This window comes from Globicephala melas, chromosome 4 (assembly GCF_963455315.2).
Source record: "Globicephala melas chromosome 4, mGloMel1.2, whole genome shotgun sequence".
Lineage (NCBI taxonomy): Eukaryota > Metazoa > Chordata > Mammalia > Artiodactyla > Delphinidae > Globicephala > Globicephala melas.
This window is the reverse complement of record NC_083317.1, coordinates 55,013,495-55,034,035: the sequence shown is the minus strand read 5'-3', so window position 1 is coordinate 55,034,035 and position 20,541 is coordinate 55,013,495. Positions and strand designations below refer to the sequence as shown.

At 42.6% G+C, this 20,541-nt stretch overlaps 1 protein-coding gene across 1 annotated transcript in view; it reads left to right on the top strand.

Moving 5' to 3' along the window:
- Positions 1-20,541, top strand: part of MYH15 (myosin heavy chain 15) — a 152,528-nt gene that overhangs the window by 130,833 nt on the left and 1,154 nt on the right. Inside the window, 7 exon segments of the mRNA XM_070045449.1 lie at positions 2,321-2,446; positions 4,894-4,975; positions 4,978-5,060; positions 6,841-6,945; positions 7,613-7,710; positions 18,533-18,667; positions 19,126-19,262. Of these exon segments, the coding sequence (XP_069901550.1) occupies positions 2,321-2,446; positions 4,894-4,975; positions 4,978-5,060; positions 6,841-6,945; positions 7,613-7,710; positions 18,533-18,614 (576 nt within the window). The 3' untranslated portion in view covers positions 18,615-18,667; positions 19,126-19,262.

Sequence of the window (20,541 nt, the reverse complement as noted above, 5' to 3'; positions counted from 1 at the left end):
TTCTATCATGCAGCTAATGGGGGTCTGCTGAAGAATTGTGAGTAACTGGGAGGCAAGTTATTAGATTTGCATTTTAGGAAGTTTACTCTGGTGATTGTTGTGAAGGATGGATTAATGCAACTAGGGGCAGATGTGCCATTCTCTGGGATATTTAGAAACATCTGTGGGATCATTTTGGTTGCCATAGAGACTGGGAAGTACCACTGACATTTAGTGGGCAAGGTCCAAAGATACTAATGCTCCCGCAAGATACAGGATAACTCAACATCCCAAAGAATTGCTCCTCCCAGAATGCCAACTGTGACCCCACTGAGAAACACTGGATAAAAGGAAGTATTGATATAAACCAAAGATGTACCTGCTGGAAGGCAGTGCATTTAGTTTGTGCCTACAGTTTGTGCCCATGTGCATGACACGATCCTATTAGGATACCATGTGGTATAAAACAAATAGGCTATACGTTATGCATAATTCCCAACAGGCTAACTTACTTCAATATTTTCTTTATCTCTCAAGAAAACTTAACTAAATACGATGAGTGGGAATCTTATAAAGTAGAATATTGAATTTTTAAAAAGTAAATCATTCACTGTCTGTAGTACTTAATATCTGTTGGTAACAAATTATTTGCCATGCATGTTATAACTGATGGTATACCAGTGGGTCCCAGTATGATGAAAAACCACTAGCCTAGAGAGAGATAAGGACATCAACCAGAGCAAAAGCAGACATAGAGAGAAGGAGATAGATGTGAAAAAGAAGAAAGAAAATTAGGTAATAGCCCTGATCTCCAGAGCAGAGTTTCTGAAACTTTACGCGTACAAGAGAAACTAACACAAAAATGCACATTCTCAGGCCTCATCCCAGACCCACTGAATCAGAATCTCTGCAGTAGGAGGAATCAAACGAGTTTTCAGGTGATGCTGCCAGTGCAGAAACTACCCTTTGAGCAGCTCTGGCCTAGGTGACGTGTTGCTCACGAAGGACTTCTCCCCCACCTTAGCCACTGGTGGCCCCCTTGCAATTACTGGAACACCGTCAATCTTCTGATTGACATACAATGGGTATTTTCTAGAACCTTCTGCATCCCCAGATTTCTAGCGTGGAACAAACATATGAGGCCAAACTTATCCTTGTCTAATTACATGTGTCCTTTTTCAAACCTGAGCTGTGACAATCTAGATTGCTCTTCTGCACAGTACTCCCTCACCCGCTGCTTCCCAAACCAAACCAATCATTCAGCTTGAAAAGATTTTAACCATCAACTCCCTAGCAGGTTTTAAATGATTCTATGTATAAACGAATCACCATTTATATTGTACCTTTCTTTACAAAGAAAGAGTTCCTATGGAGTTACATCCCAGCATACTCCAGGAAATACCCTCATCCCTCCAGGCCACACCCATGGCAGTGGGAGGCCTGAGGCACACAGAGCCTGGCTCTCCATAAGGACAGAAGAAGCAACCTTGATGAAGATGCTTCACGCCATCAAGGAGGTAGGGTAGAACCTGTGAGGCTGGAGTATCTCTCTTCCTATTTCCAAAGGCTTAATCTTGCTACTGAGAGAGGTACTAGCTAGAGGAAAAGTGAATGAACAGAAGAGAAATTAAAAATAGGAAGGCTATGCCTTTTAAATACATTCTCTATGCTAAGATTTCACACCCTCAGAAAAACTGTGCTACAAACACAGACCAAAAAGGAGTTTCAGCCTCTAATGTCACAACCCAGGAAGGAAAGGATTAGGGCAGCGTCAGCCAAAGAACACAAATAATCCTCCAGTGTAATGGAGGTTTCTCAGGCCTGGGGAATGAGGCTCATCTAAATTGCTTTGCCCACCCCCTCACTGCAAAATTAATAGAAGCAGAGGTAGATAGTGAGGAAGATGTTCTTCCCCTGGAGCAGCATGCAGGAAACTGAGTTTTATTCCCTAAACCCCTGCTCTCCACATGTCTGCTTTTGACCCTGACTTCTGCTCTGGGACACTTGCTCCTTCCCCATCAAAGAGCAAAAGGCAGAAAAACGTATTCCTCAGCCAGCTGAAAACCAAACACATGTTTGGGGCTTGTAGGTTGTCTGGGTCCATTTCTCCTTTCTGACTCAGGCTGTCATCTCTCCGGTACTAAACCTTTGATGGATGAAATCCCTTGCATTCAAGTCTAACGTGGTCTCCTGGGCCTGGAAGTATGGCTTCATGAGTGTGGCTGAGGAGAGGAAAACACCCTCCTGGTCAGAGCCCCTCCCATTGCATGTTCTGAACAGACCAGCTTGCCTTTGCACCAATGATCTCAACTTGCCTAATGAGGATGTTGCTTTTCCTTAGTACGCGAGTCTCCTCAGCCAGAAGAAGAAACTGGAGGTTGATGTTGCCAGGATGCAGAAGGAAGCTGAAGAGGCGATGCGAGGGTGTCAAAGTGCAGAAGAGAAGGTCAAGAAGCCCCCTACAGAGGTGGGTCCATTGACTGTCTGCTTACTCCTGTCTTTCAGAGTTGATGGGAGCGGTAGCCAAGGGGCAAGGGCAAAGCTGCAGACAAAAAGGATTCCATTGATTCTCCATATAGCTAGCGGGAGGTTAGCTGACCCCTCTGCCTCTGTCCCCATTTTGAAAAATTAGGCCAACTGGCTCCTCCCTTCCACCCTGTCCACACAGTGAAAAGGAGCAGCTGAATTGCCATAGGCAAAATCTTATGAAAGCAAGAGATTTTTTAAAAAGTTAATCCACTTTCCACTTGAAAATCAATGTATCTAGTGTCTAGAAACAATTCCTCTTGTGTTTCCTTACCCATAGCTATTTTTCCTGGGGTCTGTAATAGCTTTATGATGATCTGCAAAGAATGCTTATTGCACTTATTTTTTTAAAATTTTTATTTATTTATTTACTTATTTATTTTTGGCTGCACTGAGTCTTCATTGCTGTGCACAGGCTTTCTCTAGTTGCAGCGAGCGGGGGCTGCTCTTCATTGCGGTGCGCGGGCTTCTCATCGCAGTGGCTTCTCTTGTTGCAGAGCACGGGTTCTAGGCATGCGAGCTTCAGTAGTTGTGGCTCACGGGCTGCAGAGCGCAGGCTCAGTTGTTGTGGCACACGGGCTTAGTTGCTCCACGGCATGTGGGATCTTCCCGGACCAGGGCTTGAACCCATGTCCCCTGCATTGGCAGGTGGATTCTTAACCACTGCGCCACCCGGGAAGTCCCTATTTCACTTATTTTTTACAGCCCATACTATTGCTTCAGTAACAGAGTCAGGTTGGTGAAGAAGGGCTTCAGGATTGGTGTACCTTCGTTATCTGCAAGTTTAAAATTGTTGATAGTGGTGCTTTTCCTGAATGAGACTAAGCTCAGGGTTGGCTGCCTTGACTGTACCTTTGTGGGAACTGGAAAAAGACACCTGCTGGACCCCCACCGTGGGTAGATGCAGACTTCTCTCAAAAGGCATGGCAAGCAGAAGGCAATACTCAGCAAAAAAAAAAAAAAAATGTCATGGAGGAGGGAGGTGAGGAGAAGTGTGTGTGTGAAGAACCCAGCCTTGCAAGTGCCAGTACTTGCTGAGAAGAGCTTGGGCTTGATTTCAGCCTCCACCCACTCCATCCCCATCAGGTGGTCTGTGTAGTCCATCAGACACACAAACACATGCAGCAGCCCTGACCTTGCCCTGTGAATGAAAACTGATGCTCTCGCTAAAAAGTATATGGGAATCGAGGAGACAAGATATTCAATTCGATTTTACATTAGTCGTTTTAAAATTCAAGAGGAGGGAAAAGCTTACTGAGTTATTTAGCATTTGGGGAGCTAAACAAAACTTTTGCACCAAATCCTAGCTACCAGATCACTGTAGAATCCAGACGAATGGGGAAGCGTGCCTAGCACTCAGCCATTTTGTATCAAAGCAGATGCTTTCTGATGGAAAGGAGGTGTGTGAAAGCTTAAAAGCGTTTGGCCAAGGAAAAAATAATATGCTTAACATTCACGAAAATCCACATGGATAGAAAGGAATAAAAAGAGCTTTTACTCCTGCTTGGTAGGTATATGCAGTCACACGTTAGGAAGACTCTATCTGCATAACCTCACCTTTATAAGATTTCCTTGGCAATGTTGAGAAATGAACTCACTACCTCTTTCCTCGCTTTAATCCTCCAATCGTTCAGCTGTGAGTTCCAACCCCACACAGCAGAACCCAGTTACCTCCGTCGTTCATTCTTTGCCCCCACCATCTACACAGACGTCTCACACTTAAATTATACAGATGGTTGGTAACCTGATAGATAGAGAAACTTTGTCTGGGAGGGCAGTGTTCTTACATTAAAGGCACTGAGAGAGTCATGAAACAGTTCTTAACAATTGCAGCCAGACGCCAAGCCCTTAGTGTACATAGACAAAGCCAGGAGTGGGCTTCACAAGAATTAACCCTCCTTGTGCCAGATTGTTGGCACTGAGAGCCTCAGCTGCTACCAAATTCCTGGAGCCTAAATTTGTTTGCAGTTGCGAATCACAGAATTATAGAAGTGAGACGTGAAAAAGGTTCTCATAGGCACTCCACACGTTTCCTGGTGCATGATGTTAACAGGACGCGTCCTGGTGCTTTACTCAGTTAAAAGCTGTACCTTCAGTTGGTCATCTTTCTTTCAATACAGGGGTTGTATAATAATATTCACATGGTGTTTCATCTCTGGTCTGTTTCCACCACCCCTCACCCTAATCTCCAGTAGCTGCTGCTATCGTGATTGCCTTCTGGTTAACAAACTCGAGGGCCACAGAGGTCAGGGAGAGCGTGGTGGGAAGAGATTAAGTACACAGAGGCAAGGCATGGCACCTAGTCACATCAGGAACAGAAGACTGTGGGTAGAAATGTTAAGCTTGATTGGCTGCTGGACTGTCTCAGTCCCTTTCCTTCTTTTCTAGGTAGCAAACACGTCAGAAGAACTGAAGAAGGAGCAAGACACCAATGCCCGCTTGGAGAGGATGAGAGAGAACATGGAGCGGACAGAGACTTACAGGAAAGGCTGGATGACGCTGAGCAGACTGTCGTGATAGGGAATAGAAAGCAAAGCCAGAAACTCGAATCCAGGGTAGGAGCTCACCTGCATAATCATGGGGTCTTGACAACTCCCAATTCGAAGCTTATTGTCCCGTAATATCACACCAGATAGTCCCTGCCTCCCTCCTCACTTTTGCTTGTAACATGCTCTGATCTTTGACAGTGTCAGAGCTCAGTATATTCTTTCATTCTTCTTGACTTTGGGCCACTAAATAGGACTTTTCTTGGACTGGGTGCAATCCGCCATCCTGCTAAGTGACAATGCGGTACCTCCCGCTCACCTGCGCCAGCTCTAGGGCTCCCCACAGCCAGGGAGACCAACTGTTTCCAAACACACCCTCGCAGTCTTGCTTCTGTGCCTTTGCTCCTGTTATTTCCTCTGTGGAGAATGCCCGTTTCCTAACAGCCAGAGAAAGGGGAGGGAAATAACTAAATCAAGGATCAAAAAAGACTTAGTGAAAATATAGTAAGGCCTGACAGAAATGATGTAGTACCTGCCTTTAGGGAGCTCAAAAATAAATAGGAAGACCTAGCTTGAAAATAGGATTTTTAAAATTATCGAATCAATTTCAGTGACACCGTATAGGTCATGTGACAAATGCTATAAGGATGGAAAGAATATTTGACTGGGATTTCATGGTTCAGAAGGGCCCCTGAAAAATAAAGTATTGCCTTTGCACATTTATGGTGTATCCGTATAATGGAATACCAATGCACATTTATGGTACATCCATATAATCACACTGATTAGAAAGGAGCGAGGAAGAGCTCTGTAATGTCCTGGAGATCATGGCTAGTGGTATAATGATGATAAAAGGTACAGGCGATGTTGAGGGTATACAAACTTCTGTGCAAGAAAGAGGGGAAATATGAAGACATGTACACATTTGCTTGTATTTTCAAAAAGAATTGGTGACAGAATAAAACAAGGACTAATAAAAACAATTACTCATAGGAAGAGAACACAGAGATAAAAGCTAGACCTTCTGAATGCAACTTGTGTAGCTGGTGTGATTGCAAAATCATATGAAACACACCCTCCCCCTTCAACCCCCTACCCCGTGAGCTGCTTTATTTCTCTCCATACCACTTATCACGATCTAACATAGTCTGTATTTTACTTTGTTTCGTTTGTGTGTTTCCCTTCCTTAGAATGGATGCTTATAGAGGGGAGAGATTTTTGTCTGTTTTGTTCCCTGCTGTATCCCTGGCCCTGGTGTCTGGTGCATAGTAGGCAACAAATATTTGTTGAATGAATATTATGTTAACCTTGGTTGTATAACTCTGTAAGGCTGCAGGCCAGCTGTTCATCTGCACTACAGCTCTCCCACAAAGCAGGGCTATGGGGCTGTGGGTGACATATGTGTGACAAAAACTCAGAGTCTGATTTCTTTAGAGAGTCAGAGCTTAACACGGAGAAAGTAGCTTAAGATGAGGCAGTACATTGGCTGAATTCTTAAAGAGGGCTATATATAGCTTATTCTCTCTCTATACACTACGTACACTCATCATACATATGTGTGTGTAATTTTGTAATCCAAGAGGGGAAGTTTATCACCTCTGCATGGAGTAGCCTTTCACATCCTTGAGTCTAAACAGCCCTTTTATGAGCTCACATAGTTCAGCCAGCTCACTTTTGGCAAGGCGGTTTTCCCAGAGAGTTTGCCCTGTTTCACCACGGCCAGAATGAGAGTGCACCCGTCTTCCCTGATGGTGTCACTATTTCAAATGATCGTGCCGACAGGCAAATGCAATGCCCGCCTGGCTTGCTGGCTGCCCGCCTGTCATCTGAGACCGTGGTTTGCTTGCAGGTCTGTGAACTGGATGGTGAACTGGAAAGCGAAGTCCGACGCATCGCGGAGGCCCAGTGGGGAGCCCGCAGGTTTGAGCGATGCATCAAAGAGCTGACCCACCAGGTACTCCAGAAAGCCACTTCCTGTTCCCCTGGCTGTGCTCCACCCTGGGCGGGTGTGCTCCCTCAAGTCTGAAACGACCCCCTAGGTCTCCTGTAGTTCGCTCTCCATCTTTGGTCTCCTTCAGCGGGAGACATCAACCTGCCCTTCCAGGGCTCCTGTGCTGCTATTGGTTTGGGGTAGTCTCGTTTCAGAGCTCTCAGGAGGCAAAATGTGAGCAGCAAGTTGCAATTAGAAGGGAAAAGCTATTTATACTCTCCTTGTTTTTTTCACACATAATGTCTGCAAGCACTTTCAGGAAGACGTCTTCCTGTGAGAGGCTGAGTGAGAACAATGTGTAAATGAAGTGACTGGCAGAGACGGGGAAGGGGGGTGTGTGTGACTCAGCCATCAGGTTGCATGGGACGCTAGCTTAATTGGAGCAGGGGACATTTCCACTCTTGTTTTCTGGCCGCATGAACACTCCAGGCCACCGAGGACTCTATCTGGTGCTGGTGCCAGGTGGAAACACAGCAAATGCTGAGAGGCCCCTGCAGCTTTCTGACTGTTTCCCTGTGGACTAGCCTTGGTCTAAGCAAATAACTGAAAAGAGGTGGGCAGACTTCTTACCGGTAACTAATGTATTGCCAAACTAGCAACGTACTCCTTCACTTGTGTTTTCATTTTCTAGCCTTTCTTCCCTTTCCTTCAAATGGAGAAGACCAGAGATTCCATGGTAGCAGTGGCACAGTGCTCATCACTCTGGGCCCAGCACCTTCCCAGCACAGAGTAAGTGCACGTGTTTCAGTTGTTAAACACAGATGCCAAAGGTCACTTTCTAGCCCTCTCCGCTGCACAGTACAGCTTGTTCCAATGAAAAGGCAAACCCATCCTAGGCGCCTGCTTTACAGCAACTTGGACAGCACTCACGCAAGATCTGCTGGTCCCGATGCTGGTCCCTGAGGTTGAGTTGGTGTCAAAGACATCAAAGTCTTCCTTCCTTGCAGTAGGAAGGATAGTGTTGATAAGAAAGCAGAACGCTTCAGAAGCATCATCTTGGGCTAATTAAGATGAAATGAAATGAGCTATTTGCACAGTTCTTCTTTGCTGAATAAGTGGTTCTTTTCTAAGGCGGGTCAGTCTGACACTGGGGAATGCGCCCATGGAATGTGTGGCTGAGGAAGTAAACACCTGGGGAACGTGAAAGGTGTGCTATTCTACTCTTTTCTTGAGCAAGGATAAAACACGAGGAAGCAAAATGCTGCTTGTTAATTATGTCTGGCTTTTTCTTTCTATTTTCCTATGGATTATTCTTACCGTTTTCTTCTGTAAACAGGTTCATCATAAACAATGCACCAAAGCTATACTTTCTTTGGTTTCTGTTGTCCCAAGGAATACAATCTTATTCTATTGTATTTTTATCTTTGTTTCTTGGTAGCAATAATCTTAGTGTTTCCCTTGTACTAGTATGGTGGTGTACTTCTTGATTTCTTCCAAGTGTCTGCCCAATGTTTAGAGTATATCTATTCAATTATGCAGTGATTTTCTGCCATCAAGTCAGATAATACCTATTGAGTACCTTTTTATGCAAGATAACAGGCTAGACCCTGTCAGTTTAAAGAGACATTAGAGAGCTCTCCACGTTCTTTGATATCAATGCCTGGTTTTGAAATGTTCAAGGTAGATGTCGAGTCAACTCAATCTGTTCTCCTTTAACATCAAAATAACCATAAGGACTATGAGGCAGGGTGTTTAGTGACAGTACATTGTAGATGCCATTGTGAAATGTCATTTTGAAAGGGACATAAATACGGTTTTCCTTTCCTAGGAAAAATCCTCCAGGAAGATCATACTGTATTGGAAAAGGGAATCAAGAGTCACCCCATCCACAACAGTTCTATGGCCAGTCCCCACTGAGCATTTATCTTCCCCAATATGTCCCTCTAGCATCTGGAAATTCATCCTATTTTCCTCTCCCCAGTGTCTAAAAAGGTATGCTATAAAGCAGGACATAGGATTAGGAACCTGTACTCGTTATAGAAGGTAAAGACAGTTTTCCTCCCCTCCTCCCACCTTTCCATCCACCTGCTCCATGTTACCTTTGTCTGCTTCCTATATTCAGGGATCTGTGTGTAGATGTTATTTAATCCTTACCAATCTAAATATGGATATAGTATCTTCATTTCTAGGGATAAGAAAACAAAATTTAGTCTTGGGTGTGTTCTCCAGGAACTGGATGCCAGGATGGGGTTAAAGTACAAGAGATTTATTGGAGGTAACACCTGGGAAAGTTAAAGGGGAGAGCAAGCAGGCTGAGGCAGAGGAAGCTTTCAGAGCACCTTGCGAGTCTGACACCTGTGAAAGGAAAGGGTGAAGGAAGGAGGATGGGATAAAAGGAGCCTCCGGTTGCAGTGCAGCTCTGGGCAAGTCTCCAGCACATAGATTGCTGTAAGAAGTCCGATGCTGGGCAAAAATGCCAGCTCCTGGTAACTTGGCTGTGCCCCACTATCGGCTGGGGGCTGCTTGGGGAGTGTGTGATCTCAGTATAAATGCTACAGCAGATCCCAAAGGCACTGCAGTTGGAGGGTTTCAGGCACCTGCACGCCTCACAGCTGAGTGGCAGGTTGTTTTCTTGAAGGGAAATCTGAGCCCTGCACAACTATGGCAACCACAGTTACTTAATGCCTTGGAGGGAGCTGAGATATGAACGTAAACCTAACAGAGGCTTTGCCTCCCCACGTGGGGGGAACATTAATAGCAGCAGCCACCTAGCCTTTTTCAGTTTTCTTCTGTGTGGCCTCCTTTACCACACAGTAAATTTACTCACCTGAGTAAATTGGTTTTAAGCAGTTAAACCTCTATTGGGTTTGGAATTCCCTACGACCACATAATTCTGTGAGTCTTCAAGTTTCTTAAACCTGAGAGGTAGAGAGCTAGGCGGATTAAAACAAAGAGGGATTTTATTTTTAAAGTAGATATCTCATTTCCCGAGTCAGGTTATTTCTTATATATTGGCCCCTGCCTTAGGAAGTTTAAAATTAGTAATTAATTATCTACTATCAGATTGTACTTTAAGGTGGAAGTGGGGGAGGAGTGCTCTAGGCAACACAAAGAGTTGGTTAAACCAAACTCTCCTTCCTCCCTCCCTTCCTTTCATATATATATATATATATATATATATATATATATAACAGATAACATTGTATCACTTTGGGGTGTACAACTTAATGATTTGATATATGTTTACATTGCAATATGATTATTACAACAAGTTTAGTTAACACACATCACCCCACATAGTTGCAAATTTTTTTTTCTTGTGATGAGAACTCTTAAGATCTATTCTCTTAGCAACTTTCAAATATACAATACAGCATTGTTAACTATAGTCACCATGCTCTATATTACATTCCCAGGACTTATTCATCCTATAACTAGAAGTTTGCACCTTTTGACCACAATCACCCATTTACCCCACCCCCAATCACCCCCCTCTGGCAGCCTCTAATCCGTTCTCATATTTATGTGAGTTCAGTTTTTTTAGATTCCACATATAGATGAGATAATATATTGTCTTTCTCTGACTGATTTATTTCACCTATTATAATGCCCTCAAGATCCATCCATGTTGTCACAAATGGCAGGATTTCCATCTTTTTTATGGCTAAGTAATATTCCTGTGTGTGTGTGTGTGTGTGTGTGTGTGTGTGTGTGTGTACACACACACACCACATCTTCTTTTTCTGTTCAGCTGTTGATGGATACTTAGATTGCTTCCATATTTTGGCTACTGTAAATACTGTTGCCATGAACATGGGGGTGAAGATATCTTTTTTGAGATAGTGATTTCATTTCCTGCAGATAAATACCTACAAGAGGAATTGCTGGATCATATGGTAGTTCTATTTTTACTTTTTTGAGGAAACTCCATACTACTTTTCATAGTGGCTACACCAATTTGCATTCCTACCAAGAGTGTACAAGGACTCCTTTTCTTCACATTCTCACCAACACTTGTTATTTCTTATCTTTTTGGTGATAGCCATTCTAACTAGTGTGAGATGATACCTCATTGTGGTCTTGATTTGCATTTCCCTGATGATTAGTGATGTTGAGTACCTTTTGATGTACCTGTTGCCCATTTGTATGTTTTTTTTGGAAAATTGTCTATTCAGATCATCTATCCATTTTTAATCAGGTTTTTAATTTTTTTGACATTCAGTTGTATACTTTCTTTATTTTTTTAGATATTAACCTCTTCTCAGATAAATGATGTGAAAATATTTTCTCCCATTCCACAGGTTGCCTTTTCATTTTGTTGATAGTTTCCTTTGCTGTATAGAAGTTTTAAAGTTTGATGTAGTCTCACTTGTTTATTTTTGCTTCTATTGCTTTTGCTTTTGGCATCAAATAAGAAAAAAAATCCTTGTCAAGACCAATGTCATGGAGCTTACACTCTGTGTTGTCTTCTGTTGTCTGAGTCTTATGATTCCAGGTCTTAGATTCAAATTTGTATCCATTTTGAGTTCATTTTTATGTATGGTGTAAGATAACAGTCAAATTTCATACTTTTGCATATGGCTGTCCAATTTTCCCAACACCGTTTATTGAAGAGGTGGCTGTCTTTTCTCCATTATATACTCCTGACTCATTTGTCATAAATTGGCCATTTATATATGAATATTTCTGGGCTCTCTATTCTGTTCAGTTGATCTACATGTCTGTTTTTATTCCAATACCATACTGTTTCAATTACTATACCTTCGTAATATGTTTGAAATTGAAATCAGGGAGCATGATGCCTTCAGCTTTGTCCTTCTTTCCCAAGGTTGCTTTGGCTATTCGGGGTCTTTTGTGGTTCCATTCTATTTCTGTGAAAGGTGCCATTGTAATTATGGTAGTGATTGCATTGACTTTGTAGATTGCTTTGGGTAGTATGGATATTTTAACACTAATTCTTCCAATCCATGAGCACAGAATATCTTTCCACTTATTTGTGTCTTCTTCACTTTCTTTCATTAATGTCTTATAGTTTTCAGTGTGCAAATCTTTCACTCCTCTTGGTTAAATTTATTCCTAAGTATTTTATTCTTTTTGTTGCAATTATAAATGGTATTGTTTTCTTAATTTCTCTTTGTGATAGTTCATATTAGTGTACAGAAACATAACTGGTTTTTGTATAATGATTTTGTATCCTGCAAATTTACTAAATCCTTTTATTAGTTCTAACAGTTTTATTGAAGTCTTTAGGGTTTTCTATATAAAATATCATGTCACCTGTAAATAGAGAGACTTTTACTTCTTCCTTTCCAATGTGGATGCCTTTTATCTCTTTTTCTTGCCCAATTGCTCTGACTGGGACTTCCAGTACTACGTTGAATAAAAGCGGCAAGAATGGACATCCCTGTCTTATTCCTGATCTTAGTGGAAATGCTTTCAGTTTTTCACCATTGAGGATGATGTTGGCTGTGGGTTTGTCATACATGGCCTTTATTATGTTGAGTAAAGTTCCCTCTATGCCTACTTTCTGGAGGGTTTTTATCATAAATGGGTGTTGAATTTTGTCAAAAGCTTTCTCAGCATCTATTGAGATGATCATATGGTTTTTATCCTTCAATTTGTTAATGTGGTTTATCACATTGATTGATTTGTGTATATTAAAGAATCCTTGCATTCCTGAAATAAACCCCACTTGATCATGGTGTATGATCCTTTTAATGTGCTGTTGGATTGTGTTTGTTAGTATTTTGTTGAGGATTTTTGCATGTATGTTCATCAGTGATATTGGCCTGTAGTTTTCTTTCTTTGTGACATCCTTGTCTGGCTTTGGTATCAAGGTGATGGTGGCCTTGTAGAATGAATTTGGGAGTGTTCCTCCCTCTGCTATATTTTGGAAGAGTTAAGATAGAGTTAAGCTAAGATAGGTCTTAGCTCTTCTCCAAATGTTTGATAGAATTCGCCTGTGAAGCCATCTGGTCCTGGGCTTTTGTTTGTTGGAAGATTTTAAATCACAGTTTCAATTTCAGTGCTTGTGATTGGTCTGTTCATATTTTCTCTTTCTTCCTGATTTAGTCATGGCATGTTGTGCATTTCTAAGAATTTGTCCATTTCTTCCAGGTTGTCCATTTTATTGGCATAGAGTTGCTTGTAGTAATATCTCATAACCTTTTGTATTTCTGCAGTGTCAGTTGTTATTTCTCCTTTTTCATTTCTAATTCTATTGATTTGAGCCTTCTTCCTTTTTTTCTTGATGAGTCTGGCTAATGGTTTATCAATTTTGTTTATCTTCTCAAAGAACCAGCTGTTAGTTTTATTGATCTTTGCTATCGTTTCCTTCATTTCTTTTTCATTTGTTTCTGATCTGATTTTTATGATTTCTTTCCTTCTGCTAACTTTGGGGTTTTTTTGTTCTTCTTTCTCTAATTGCTTTAGGTGCAAGGTTAGGTTGTTTATTCAAGATATTTCCTGTTTCTTAAGGTGGGCTTGTATTGCTATAAACTTCCCTCTTAGAACTGCTTTTGCTGCATCCCACATGTTTTGGGTTGTCTTGTCTCCATTGTCATTTGTTTCTAGGTATTTTTTAATTTCCTCTTTGATTTCTTCAGTGATCACTTCGTTTTTAAGTAGTGTATTGTTTAGCCTCCATGCGTTTGTATTTTTACAGATCTTTTCCTGTAATTGATATCTAGTCTCTTAGCGCTGTGGTCGGAAAAGATACTTGATACAATTTCAATTTTCTTAAATTTACCAAGGCTTGACTTGTGGCCCAAGATATGATCTGTCCTGGAGAATGTTCCATGAGCACTTGAGAAAAATGCATATTCTGTTGTTCTTGGATGGAGTGTCCTATAAATATCAGTTAAGTCCATCTTGTTTAATGCATCATTTCAAGCTTGTGTTTCCTTATTTATTTTCATTTTGGATGATCTGTCCATTGGTGAAAGTGGGGTGTTAAAGTCCCCTACTATGAATGTGTTACTGTCGCTTTCCCCTTTTATGGCTGTTAATATTTGCCTTAAGTATTGAGGTGCTCGTATGTTGGGTGCATAAATATTTACAATTGTTATATCTTCTTCTTGGATCAATCCCTTGATCATTATGTAGTGTCCTTCTTTGTCTCTTCTAATAGTCTTTATTTTAAAGTCTATTTTGTCTGATATGAGAATTGCTACACCAGCTTTCTTTTGGTTTCCATTTGCATGAAATATCTTTTCCCATCCCCTTACTTTCAGTCTGTATGTGTCTCTAGGTCTGAAGTGGGTCTCTTGTAGACAGCATATATATGGGTCTTGTTTTTTTACCCATTCAGCCAATCTGTGTCTTTTGGTGGGAGCATTTAGTCCATTTACATTTAAGGTAATTATCGATATGTATGTTCCTATTCCCATTTTCTAAATAGTTTTGGGTTCGTTATTGTAGGTCTTTTCCTTCTCTTGTGTTTCTTGCCTAGAGAAGTTCCTTTAGCACTTGTTGTAAAGCTGGTTTGGTGGTGCTGAACTCTCTCAGCTTTTGCTTGTCTGTAAAGTTTTAATTTCTCCATCAAATCTGAATGAGATCTTTGCTGGGTAGAGTAATCTTGGTTGCAGGTTTTTCTCCTTCATCACTTTAAATATGTCATGCCACTCCCTTCTGGCTTGTAGAGTTTCTGCTGAAAGATCAGCTGTTAACCTTATGGGGATTCCCTCGTGTGTTATTTGTTGTTTTTCCCTTGCTGCTTTTAATATGCTTTCTTTGTGTTTAATTTTTGACAGTTTGATTAATATGTGTCTTGGCATATTTCTCCTTGGATATATCCTGTATGGGACTCTCTGTGCTTCCTGGACTTGATTAACTATTTCCTTTCCCATATTAGTGAAGTTTTCAACTATAATCTCTTCAAATATTTTCTCAGTCCCTTTCTTTGTCTCTTCTTCCTCTGGAACCCCTATAATTCGAATGTTGGTGCGTTTAATGTTGTCCCAGAGGTCTCTGAGACTGTCCTCAGTTCTTTTCATTCTTTTTTCTTTATTCTGCTCTGCAGTAGTTATTTCAACTATTTTATCTTCCAGGTCACTTATCCATTCTTCTGCCTCAGTTATTCTGCTATTGATCCCATCTAGAGTATTTTTAATTTCATTTATTGTGTTGTTCATCATTGTTTGTTTCATCTTTAGTTCTTCTAGGTCCTTGTTAAATGTTTCTTGCATTTTGTCTATTCTATTTCCAAGATTTTGGATCATCTTTACTACCATTATTCTGAATTCTTTTTCAGGTAGACTGTCTTATTTCCTCTTCATTTGTTAGGTCTGGTGGGTTTTTATCTTGCTCCTTCATCTGTGGTGTGTTTTTCTGTCTTCTAATTTTGCTTATCTTACTGTGTTTGGGGTCTCCTTTTTGCAGGCTGCAGGTTCGTAGCTCCCATTGTTTTTGGTGTCTGTCCCCAGTGGCTAAAGTTGGTTTAGTGGGTTGTGTAGGCTTCCTGGTGGAGGCAACTAGTGCCTGTGTTCTGGTGGATGAGGCTGGATCTTGTCTTTCTGGTGGGCAGGTCCACGTCTGGTGGTGTGTTTTGGGGTTTCTGTGGAATTATTATGATTTTAGGCAGCCTCTCTGCTAATGGGTGGGGTTGTGTTCCTGTTTTGCTAGTTGTTTGGCATAGGATATCCAGCACTGTAGCTTGCTGGTCGTTGAGCGAAGCTGGGTGCTGGCATTGAGATGGAGGTCTCTGGGAGATTTTCGCCATTTGATATTATGTGGAGCTGGGAGGTCTCTTGTGGACCAGTGTCCTGAAGTTGGCTCTCCCACCTCAGAGGGACAGTACTGACTCCTGGCTGCAGCACCAAGAGCCTTTCATCCACACAGCTCAGGATAAAAAGTAGAGAGAAAGAATTAGTAAAGTAGGAAGAAAAAAGAAAGAAAGGGAGGAAGGAAGGAAGAAAGAAAGAAGGAAGGAAGGAAAGAATAAAGAAAGAAAGGAAGGAGGGAGGGAGGGAGGAAGGAAGGAAGGAAGGAGGGAAGGAAAAAGGAAAGAAAGAAAGAAGGTAAAGTAAAATAAAATAAAATATAATAAAGTTATTAAATTAAAAAATAATTATTAAGAAAAAAAATGGACTGATAGAACCTTAGGACAAATGGTGGAAGCAAAGCTATACAGACAAAATCTCATATAGGAGCATACACATACACACTCACAAAAAGAGGAAAAGTGGAAAAAATCATAAATGTTGCTCTCAAAGTCCACCTCCTCAATTTGGGATGATTCGTTATCTAAAGGAGGGAGGGAGGGAGGGAGGGAGGGAAGGAAGGAAGGAAGGAAGGAAGGAAGGAAGGAAGGGTAAAATAAAGTTATTAAAATTAATTATTAAGAAAAAAATTAAAAAGAAAAAACTGACGGATAGAACCCTAGGACAGATGGTGGAAGGAATGCTATGCAGAGAAAATCTCACAAAGAAGTACACACATACACACTCACAAAAAGAGGAAAAGGGGAAAAAATCATAAATCTTGCTCTCAAAGACCTCCTCCTCAATTTGGGATGATTCGTTGTCTATTCATGTATTCCACAGATGCAGGGTACATCAAGTTGATTGTGGAGATTTAATCCGCTGCTTCTGAGGCTGCTGGGAGAGATTTCCCTTTCTCTTCTTTGTTCTCACAGCTCGCAGGGGCTCAGCTTTGTATTTGGCCCCACCTCCGCATGTAGGTCCCCGGAGGGCGTCTGTTTTTCCGCTCAGACAGGACGGGGTTAAAGTAGCCGCTGTTTCGGGGGCTCTGGCTCACTCAGGCCAGGGGGAGGGAGGGGTACGGTGTGTGGGGCAAGCCTGCGGTGGCAGAGGCCAGCATGATGTTGCACCAGCCTGAGGCACGTCGTGCGTTCTCCCCGGGAAGTTGTCCCTGTATCCTGGGACCCTGGCAGTGGCGGGCTGCACAGGCTCCCCAGAAGGGAGGTGTGGATAGTGACCTGTGCTCGCATACAGGCTTCTTGGTGGCGGCAGCAGCAGCCTTAGCGTCTCATGCCCGTCTCTGGGGTACGCGCTGTCAGCCGCGGCTTGCGCCCGTCTCTGGATCTCCTTTAAGCAGCGCTCTTAATCCCCTCTCCTCGCGCACCAGGAAACAAAGAGGGAAGAGAAAGTCTCTTGCCTCTTCGCCAGCTCCAGACCTTTTCCTGGACTCCCTCCCAGCTAGCCGTGGTGCACTAACCCCTTCAGGCTGTGTTCACGCAGCCAACCCCAGTCCTCTCCCTGCGCTCCAACTGAAGCCGGAGCCTCAGCTCGCAGACCCGCCTGCCCCGGCGGGTGAGCAGACAAGCCTCTCGGGCTGGTGAGTGCCGGTCGGCCCCGATCCTCTGTGTGGGAATCTCCCCGCTTTGCCCTCTGCACCCCTGTTGCTGCGCTCTCCTCTGCGGCTCCGAAGCTTCCCGCCTCCGCCACCCGCAGTCTCCGCCCGCGAAGGGGCTTCCTAGTGTGTGGAAACCTTTCCTCCTTCACAGCTCCCTCCCACTGGTGCAGATCCCGTCCCTATTCTTTTGTCTTTGCTTTTTCTTTTGCCCTACCCAGGTACGTGGGGAGTTTCTTGCCTTTTGGGAGGTCTGAGGTCTTCTGCCAGCATTCAGTAGGTGTTCTGTAGGAGTTGTTCCACCTTTAGATGTATTTCTGATGTATCTGTGGGGAGGAAGGTGATCTCCGTGTCGTACTCTTCCGTCATCTTCCCCTCCCCCCCATTTACTTTTGATTAATAGAGATATGTGGCCCTAAGCTAGATGAGCAGCTTGTCAGAGAGGACCAGCTCAGCTTAGTCCGCTCATTCTGTTTTTTCTCATACTAGAATTATTACCTATCGTTAAAATTTGTGCAACTTTTCCCTTCAGGGAGACAGAGCTCTCTCCCTTGACCTTGTGGTTATGCCCAAACATGTGCATTGCAAAAAAATGAGCCAAATAACAGCATGGTATCATGTAAAGATGGAAAATTTTTGGTTGCGTAATCACCCTGAGACCTTCCTCACCCTAGGGCTTTCCTTACTCTAAAACCTTGCTTGAGCATAAATGCAGCCCACAGTCCTTTTATCTGATGCGCCTGGACATAACTGTGGCCAAAACTACCATCTCTTGAAATGTACTTGTCAACCCTGGTGAGTAGCCGTAGCTCCATGGAATGTAATTGAAAAGCACCATATATAATGGCTTATGCCTAATAATAATATATCTTGAAGGGTTTTGAATTGATTATTTAAATGCTTTGGGCTAAAATACTGCTATGTCTAATAATTACCTGTTGACCCTTATAATTGTAAAGACAAGCTCCCTCTACCCAGAATAGGATGTTAAACTGATTACAAAACAAATGACTGCAGTTAATCTATTACATACCAAATCTGTGAAAGCTGGACTACATCCAGTTTGTGGAAAGTGCTGACCATGTTCTAAATTTCCAGGGAACAACAGTTGTAAAATGGATCTGGTGCCTGCTAGGAATCTGAATCCATATATATCATACCAATATATGATATTCCATTCAATACTCAGAAGTTTAGTTTACTTTCACACATTTTTCAACTTTCTAATGTCAGAGAAGAACAAAAATATGAGTAGTAGGCTCAGGGATTCCTTTTTTTTTTTCATTTTTTATTTTTACAGGAAGCAGAAGCTAGTCCATAACTTTCCAAGTATAAGAAGCAGCAACATGAGTAGAATGAAGCTAAGTAAAGGGCAGAGATAGCCGAATCTCAAGTTAATAAGCTCAAGATTAAAGCAAAAGAGTTTGGGGAAAAGGTACGTCAGATATTCAGCTCTGCTCTAACTTTTAAAGCATTTGTGTTTCAGGTTCATGTCATCACATGGAAATTTCTTGTTTCTCTCTTAAAGGCTTTTAAAAAACTACATCAATAAACAGGTTCTGGGGCTTCCTTGGTGGCACAGTGGTTGAGAGTCTGCCTGCCGATGCAGGGGACGTGGGTTCGTGCCCCGGTCCGGGAAGATCCCACATGCCGCGGAGTGGCTGGGCCCGTGAGCCATGGCCGCTGAGCCTGCGCATATGGAGCCTGTGCTCCGCAACAGGAGAGGCCACAGCAGTGACAGGCCCGCGTACCGCAAAAAAAAACAAACAAAAACAACTGGTTCTGACAAAATTTTCCTATATTTATTAATTCTACTTGTCCAGGGAGTATGAAGCACTAAGCATTTGAGTGGGATGCACACTGTATTTACGATTCTCAAATGCTTAATTCTAGGTTAATGTGCAGGCTCTGAGCTCCAGGGCCTAGATTCATGTGGGTAGAACCGTCAGAAGTCCAGGGAGCAAAGATGATTAAAGAAGCACAGATGGATCTGCTTGAAATTCTAAGTGAACTCCTTCTATTGTGGGCAAGTATGTGACTTTGTATCATATTGATATGGAGACCCCAGGCGGACACGTTTAAAATTGAGGCCATGGGGCTTCCCCGGTGGCGCAGTGGTTGAGAGTCCTCCTGCCGATTCAGGGGACACGGGTTCGTGCCCCGGTCCGGGAGGATCCCACATGCCGCGGAGTGGCTGGGCCCATGAGCCATGGCCGCTGAGCCTGTGCGTCCGGAGCCTGTGCTCCGCAACGGGAGAGGCCACAACAGTGAGAGGCCCGCGTACAGCAAAAAAAAAAAAAAAAAAAAAAAAAAAAAAAAAAAAAAATTGAGGCCATGAATGAGAACAAATGCAAGAGTCCTGCTTTTTAGCTATCTTCCCTAAAACAGAGAAAGGGACTGTCTACATCTCTGGTCCCCCAAACTTTAGTTCTGATCCAATAGTAGGGGCCAGTGCCCTAATTTTCCTGGTAAAGTGATAGAGTGACAGCACTAAATTGTAGGCTTGGCAGCGTCATTATCTTAGTCTGTTCAGGCTGCCATAACAGAATACCAGAGACTGAATGGCTTACAAACTACAAATATTCTCACGGTTCTGGAGGCTGGGAAGTCCAAGGTCATGGTGCTGGCAGGTTTGGTATCTGGTGAGGGCCACTTCCCTGTAGACGGCCCTCTTCCCACTGTAACCTCCCATGGTAGAAAGAGAAGGAAGAAGCTCTCTGGGGTCTTTTTTGCATAAGGGCATTAATCCCAGTCACGAGGACTCAACCCTCATGACCTAATCACTTCCCAAAGGCCCCATCTCCTACTACCATCACCATGGGGGTTAGGATTTCAACCTATGAATTTTGTGGGCGGGGACACAAACTTCATACTGTGGCAGTTAGAGTAGCCTGAGCTTCCTCATTGAGATTGTTCCCAGAAACACAGTTTTAAAGTGTGATCTGGCTTTAGAAGGAGAGAATTAAAGGGGGTTGGATACCCTCCACAGAATGCCTACAGAGTACTTAGCACAGGCACCATCATTTCAGTTTTAAAAACATGGTACATGCTTGGTCTTTCTTATTTATTATAAATGAATTACTAATAACCGTTCAAGATAAGTAGATAGGGCAGCCAATAATAAATACTACCTTATGGGAGGGTGAAGGATCTCTTTTGAAGAAGAGACTGGTTGGTTATATTGAATATATTTGGATCCAAATATGAGAAATATGAGACATTTGCAGACTCCAGAAGTTTCCTATCGATGAGCAAGTAGTTGTCTCAGGGATAAGGCCTATATGGAGAGATCCAGTTAAGTGGTTTGAA